General features: G+C 37.8%; 2 protein-coding genes across 6 annotated transcripts in view; one reads left to right on the forward strand and one right to left on the reverse strand.

Moving 5' to 3' along the window:
• cerkl (ceramide kinase-like) overlaps positions 1 to 1,807 on the forward strand; it is a 185,510-nt gene extending 183,703 nt beyond the window's left edge. The window contains exon 15 of one of the 2 annotated variants that reach the window (XM_043693484.1): positions 1,710 to 1,807. In XM_043693484.1, coding sequence (XP_043549419.1) covers positions 1,710 to 1,734 — 25 coding nt within the window. In that variant the 3' untranslated portion in view covers positions 1,735 to 1,807. The remainder of the gene's footprint in view (positions 1 to 1,709) is intronic. The other variant, XM_043693482.1, reaches the window with a different exon arrangement.
• itga4 (integrin alpha 4) overlaps positions 152 to 7,315 on the reverse strand; it is a 217,907-nt gene continuing 210,743 nt past the window's right edge. For 3 of the 4 annotated variants that reach the window (XM_043693479.1, XM_043693477.1, XM_043693480.1), the window contains 2 exons: positions 1,690 to 5,113; positions 152 to 809 (listed from right to left, as the gene is read on the reverse strand). In XM_043693479.1, coding sequence (XP_043549414.1) covers positions 4,958 to 5,113 — 156 coding nt within the window. In that variant the 3' untranslated portion in view covers positions 152 to 809; positions 1,690 to 4,957. The other variant, XM_043693478.1, reaches the window with a different exon arrangement.

Raw genomic sequence — 7,315 nt, forward strand, 5'->3', positions numbered from 1 at the left:
CAGATGTTAGGGGTAGGTTCTTTACTCAGCGAGTCGTGAGTTCATGGAATGCCCTGCCAGTAGCAGTGGTGGACTCTCCCTCATTATGGGCATTTAAGCGGGCATTGGATAGGCATATGGAGGATAGTGGGCTAGTGTCGGTTAGGTGGGCTTGGATCAGCGCAACATTGAGGCCCGAAGGGCCTGTACTGCGCTGTATTCTTCTATGTTCTATGTTCTATTACCTGTTTAGTATTGGCAGTACATATACTGCATAACCAAAAGTGGGCACACATTTGTTAGCAGTTTTGCTCCAATCTTTATTTGCTACCCAATGATTGCATACTGCATTTTGGTTGACGTGTTGTCCAGATGAAATGTGCAACTTACGTCACATCAAGTTGACTAAGTGATCTACTTCTAATCTCTTTCTGGGTTTATGGTTAATCAAGTTTATACGGCTAAATCCATGACGTCTTTTGGCACAATCCATAGGCAGCAGGTGCTTGTAACCTCTATGTTTGGAGATTGATATCAGACAATGCACATGCCTCACTGCATAATCAGGTCACAAATCTGAATCACTTATGATACAGTTCATTATTTCAGGACCACACTTTGGAGATCACTGACACCTTTCATTGCAAGGCTGTTAACTTGATGCCGAAAATGTCGCACAAATGTCCAGAATAATGGATATTTCTTGCTTCTTTTCGAGCATAGTCCACTAAATCATTGGATGTCTGAATGGAACCCATCTTGAGTTTTTGCATAATTGGAAGTTTGATTTCAGTGTATTCCTCGAAAATGTTGTGGCCATGCTTTCATCACTGTTTGATACAAAAGTGGAATACTTCACTATCAGTCAAAACTCATTTGCATCAGTCAAAACTCATTAGAAGCAACATTGCAATTTGGAACTGCTTTTATATTTATGCTTATTCCTCCTAATTTATCTCACTAAGTTTGAAGTAAAATACTCAATTTTATTTAGATTTATTCTTAAGTTCATTTAAAACTAAGCAGTTCACATGGACAATTCTCTGATTAACTGTTCTCTGATTCTCTGTCCTTAACTGTTCCTATGTAAATGCCTTATTAATGCAATTGCTCCTTAAAAGGGTTCATGTAAGAACCCACTCCCTCATTTAGAAAATTACCTACTTTCCCAACTCAGGATGTGATGGTGAAACCTAAACCTTAATATTCCTTCCTTCCTTCCACTCCCTGTCAACCCAATTGGATCTGAGTTTCAGCACATTCCCAGCTAACCCTTTTTTAAAATCTTAATCTCCACTCTTTGCTCCCCTGAGCTCAGACATAACTGTACCAACCATCATGATGCACTGTCACCCCCATGAAAGTAAGGGTAACACTAATTGTCAGTGACACCCATGCAGTCACATGTGCCTTCCAAAACTCCATCATCTCCCACCCTTGAATATTGAGTCACCCCCACTTCATAATTATTGTCATTTGTTCATCCCAGCATGCTGTCTCCAAACCTCACAATTGGCTTACCGAACCTGTCCACCACACAGTGACCCCCGAGAACATTCCTTGACTTCAAGTGAATAGACTCTCAGATCTGACTGTGGCTCAGCCCTGACTAAGGACAGACCAGCTCACTGACTAACTGACTTTTAATCATCCTCTGACTGGTTACGAGGAAACTGCAGGACTGACCAGCAAAGTGAAAGTAATGCATACCCTGTGATTGTTCGCAACAGGTGGTCATATCCGAAAAGCGAATGAAGGCATCCTGCTCCAGAACTCCATGGAATATTGCCCAATGCACAACTCATGAATCGCAGAATCCTCCACTTGCCAGGAATTGTCAAGAAAATTGTCATTGATAATGTTATACTTGCAATAAAGATCAATGTACCCAAGCTTTTCATGAAGACATTGATGATCATGTGGTGAAATATGCAGCAATTTGTAGAGTATATTGGCTTTGCCATACAGAGACAATTCTTAAAAAATTGTATGAATCGTTTTTTCACATATTGATAATGAACAAAATTACAGACATTTCAGTATGAAAAAATTGATTTTGTACATCAAGTTTCAACCAGACTGTGAACTTGCTTACAAGACTGACTTTGATACAATTTTATAAATGACAGCTTGCAAAAGACAGCAATTAAACAATTTTATGTGAACACTGATGTTATGCTTGGAAAAAAAAATGGAGAAGATGAGATCAGACATTTGTTGGAAAAGTATTGTGTTGCTCACAGATACGATCTGGGAATTGATGTTATTTGGATGCACGCAGCAATTAGGTAAGATACTGAAATGTTTTTAAACCAGTATATACAGTGTTCAGCAGATCAACTGTAAAGAAAGGACAATTTGAAGATTTTTCCGAAGTCACAGTTTGATACAGTGGCATTTAAATCTCGGAATGAAGTGAGGTGGCTGTCAAGATCTTGCAGCGAATGTACTAATGCAAAACTACAATGTCTTGATCAAGTACGCAGAACACAAGTGAGTAAATGGTCTGAAATTCTCTCAAAGCTATAATATTGCATTACATTGACATTGACTCGTTCACCTTGCAAAGTCTTGCAAAGAAGCTAAAACAGAATGATGATAAAATAGATCAGATCTAGCAGCATCTATTGAGACAAAGGGTCACTGAACTCAAAAAAAATCCTTTTCTCTCAATAGATGCTGCCAGACCTGCTGTGTTTCTCCAGCACACTCTGTTTTTGTTTCAGATTTCAAGCATTTGCAGTTCTTTGTTTTTACTTCTTGCAGAGAAGCATGTTTGACAGCAACTAAAGCTAGACAATTTGCAAATGCCAAGACCAATAAACTGAATACTGTACTCAATATTTAAGTGAATTTGGTTATTGGAGTGGTGAAGTTAAGGTTCTGGCTGCTCTGTGGTCACTGCTGTAATCCTTCAATTTATTCAATAGCTATATGACCATCTGGAAAGCAGATTTCCAGAAGAGGAATTATGAGAACGGAATGCATTTGAGCTGGCTGCAATAATCAAGACAACTGATATGAATTTGGATAAGACAATATTGTACAACTGATAGTGAAGTATTCCACTTTTGTATCAAACAGTGATGAAAGCATGGCCACAACATTTTCGAGGAATACACTGATTTCAAACTTCCAATTATGCAAAAACTCAAGATGGGTTCCATTCAGACATCCAATTAGACAGTAAAGAGGAATGTACAGGCTCAATATAATGGTCATTATTTTAATTAAACACTCAACCACTAAGCATGACAGCTGGTTTGAAAGTTGATTTTTCTACCTAGTGGATTTTGTAAAACAAAAAGAGGTTGTTTATTTTAGAAAAAAGATTAAATCACATCTGGGGTAAATGACTAGAGGGATGGGATTCCCCTTAAAGCAGAGTGTAAAGGGGAGATTTCATACACTAGTGTAGATTAGGAAATCATCTGTTCCATCATGTCTATGCTGGCTGTTTCAAGAACAATCCAGTTAGTCCTGCTTCCCAGTTCTTTTCAAATCTCTACAATATTTTCTGTTTTATGTTCTTTTTCAATCCCCTCTTGAATATTTATCCACCACCCTATCAGGTAAGGCATTCCAAATCCTAATTATCAAATGAGTAAAACATTTTTCTTCATGTCTGCTTTCTTTGCCAAAGACATTAATCTATGCTTTCTTATTGATAATGGAAACTGTTCCTTTTTACTTAGCCTAATCTCAGTTTTAAACACACCAACAAATCTTTTCCCAGTCCACACTCAAAGAACCCAGAACCATCGACATAACCTTTCATTCCCGAACCCATTCTAGTACATCTCTCTGTACTTTCATGTTCTTCCTAAAGCCTGATACTACAACTTGGGATGATCAACTATTTTATGTAAATTTAGCATAGCATCTTAGGTGCTTTTGTACTCCATGCCATTGTTTATGAAGCTTAATATCTTACATATGAACTTCTTTGTTACCGTTTTACCATTTTTTAAACACACAAACACCCCCAAATATTTCTGCTCTTTCATACCCTTTAAAGATACCATTCAGCACCTTCTTTCTTCATTTTTCTTTGTTAAACAGACCACTTCACATTTTACTGCATTGTATTTCAACTACCATTTATCCATTCTAACACTGTCAATGTTCTCTTGAAGACTTCTACTGTCTTCCTCACTATTTATTACCTGAAGCAAGGTTTGTACAGAATAAATCAGGAACATTGGTAACCGTAGAAAACAGATTTAAAGCACCTTTTAAAAGAATCACAGAGCAGAGGGATTATCTTCTTAAAAAGCAAGCAGTTATGATACAGACCTTTAAGTGCCATGGAAGCAGAATTGACAAAAACTTTTCAAAATTAACTAGGAATGTGCTTAAATAACCAAGTTTGCAGAACCCAGATAAAATAAAATAGCAGTAACTGGATAACTTTCAAAGAGCCAGCATTAGCATGATGAGATGACAAGTCTCATTCTGCACTGCATAACAAAGAAAAACATTTCAAGAACATCATCTCTCAGTTTGTTCCTTCATATATTAAAAACTAGTTCCATATTCAGAGTGAGGAGAAAATCTTAGCAGATGCAGCAATCTCAAATAATGAACATAATAATTTGTTCACTTTTATCAGTGGGAAGATGTAAAATTCTGTCTACTAGGAAATTTCACTTTTTTTGGTTTTAAGTTGGGAAAATGTATTTATCGATAAACTAGAGTTGTTTGTTTTAAATTCAAGGTTAGATTGAAATATACCTCATAGAAGTAATACTGTCTTGATCAATACAGTGGAAAATATCTGTTCAAAGAGAAACAACTTAAAATTGTTGTATGCACAAAGTAGCGCATGTTTAGACTCTACAAGTTATAATATGGAATACATCTTCGTGAATTCCTGCACAATCATCTATGGTACAATTTTCAGATGTCTTCACTGAAATATACATAAGTACCCATTTCCAGTTTTTAAGTAATGTCTATGCTGTTTCATTTGCATTTCTCACGTTTTTCTTAATATTGATTTGCATGCAAGTGTTTCATCTATTAAATTGTCATCATTTTCCTCTTGACTTATTGGCATCCAAATTTCTTCCAGATTTGTTTTTCTCATTTCTTTATTTAGTTTGGTTTTCAAAGATCTTTTAAAGAATCCACACTAAAGGGGACGGGGAAGAGAAGGGAAAAAAAATTACAAAACTATAAATGAAAGTCTTACCTCTTGATATTTGCATAATTTGTAACAGTGGTCACAAATTTCACACATAACAATATGATCATTTATTGTCATTTGTACTCTGCAAACAACACAGTCAAATGCAGTGAAATGAAATTGACACTGCCTGAAAAAGCAGTCTTGATCAAAGGAGAAAACGAAAAGCATTGTTATTAACCACAGAATTTTCTGGGCACAAATTGACTTCAGTAGTCACCTATGTAGCCCCGGGACCACATAAGCACCCAGATGATCTTCATTTTAGATTCTTATATGGGACTTTGGCATCACTTGCAAAGCTAGCACTTTATCTCCATCCCTAATTGCACTGGAACCGATTGGGTCCCTTGGCCATTTCAAATGACTGCTATGAGTGAATCACATTGCTGAGAGTCTGGAGTCATGTGTAGGCCAGTTAAGGACAGCTGCTTTCCTCACCTAAGGTGAGCCAAGTGGGTTTTATGATCAGAATCTTTTTAATTTGAGTTAAAATTTCAATATCTACCATGGTAGGATTCAAACCCATATCTCTAGAATGGATTCAAATCCAAAGAATGGATCTCTGGATTATGAGTGCAGTGACATTACCACTCTGCCATCATCTCTTCAAAGAATGAGCAGGCAAGCAAAAATGGCATTGGCAAGACTAGTTTACACTAAAAATTAGTGACATTGGACAAAACATGATTTAGGTCTCCTACACCTCATGGATAAAGTAAAATAAAATTATTTATGAAGTAATAACATAAAAAATAAAATCATATGCATGAATGTAAGTGCACATATAAATACTGATTTGTTTTTCTGGAGTGGAGATCCACCTTTACCCAACTCAAATAAATAGGACAACTGAACAAGTGAAATCCACCGACTGACAAACCTATTCCATATCTTGCTGTTCTTAAACTTTTTGAATTGGCATTCTGATCAGGCAGATGATTCACCATCAAAAAGCTGGTGATGTCTTTTTGTAAATATTGAATGCAATTTGGCATCTGGTACCATCATTGGGTCCAGACTGCAGTTTTAACTGTGCCGTAAGTGTAGAAATCTCTGTCTGGTTATGGGCCATCAGAGAATGACTGACATCAAAAGAGGTCATTGACAATAATTTTACAGAATAGGAATAAAACAGAAATTCAGAAAGAACAGATACCCAATGAACACAGTCCGCAGATTTCTCAGCATCAAACCCAGACAAGCAGACAAAACGCGTCCAGAAACCCTAGCCACTCTCCACTACATCAAAGACATCTCGGAAATGACTGCCAGACTACAAAGATCCCTCAGTATCATGGTAGCCCACAAACCCACCAACACACTAAAACAGCAGCTAATGAACTTGAAAGACCCTATACAGACAACAAGCAAAATTTATGTTATTTACAACATATCATGCAAGGACTGTAACAAACACTACATTTAACAAACACTACATTGGACAAACAGGCAGAAAACTAGCCACTAGTATACATGAACATCAACTAGCCTCAAAACGACATGAACCTCTTTCACTAGTATCCTTTCATAGAAATGAGGAAGGACACCAATATAGAGTCATAGAGATGTACAGCATGGAAACAGATCCTTCGGTCCAATCCGTCCATCCCGACCCAATCTAGTCCCACCTGCCAGCACCCGGCCCATTTCCCTCCAAACCCTTCCTATTCATATACCCATCCAAATGCCTCTTAAATGTTGCAATTGCACCAGCCTCCACTACATCCTCTGGCAGCTCATTCCATACATGTACCACCCTCTGTGTGAAAAAGGTGCCCCTTAGGTCTTTTTTATATCTTTCCCCTCTCACCCTAAACCTATGCCCTCTAGTTCTGGACTCCCCAACCCCAGGGAAAAGACTTTGCCTATTTACCCTATCTATGCCCCTCATAATTTTGTAAACCTCAATTCGGTCACCCCCCGCCTCCGATGCTCCAGGGAAAACAGCCCCAGCCTGTTCAGCCACTCCCTACAGCTCAAATCCTGCAACCTGGCTACATTCTTGTAAATCTTTTCTGAACCCTTTCACGTTTCACAACATCTTTCCAATAGGAAGGAGACCAGAATTGCACGCAATATTCCAACAGTGGCCTAACCAATGTCCTGTACAGCCACAACATGACCTCCCAACTCCTGTACTCAATA

Source organism: Chiloscyllium plagiosum, chromosome 7, assembly GCF_004010195.1.
Source record: "Chiloscyllium plagiosum isolate BGI_BamShark_2017 chromosome 7, ASM401019v2, whole genome shotgun sequence".
Classification (NCBI taxonomy): Eukaryota; Metazoa; Chordata; class Chondrichthyes; order Orectolobiformes; family Hemiscylliidae; genus Chiloscyllium; species Chiloscyllium plagiosum.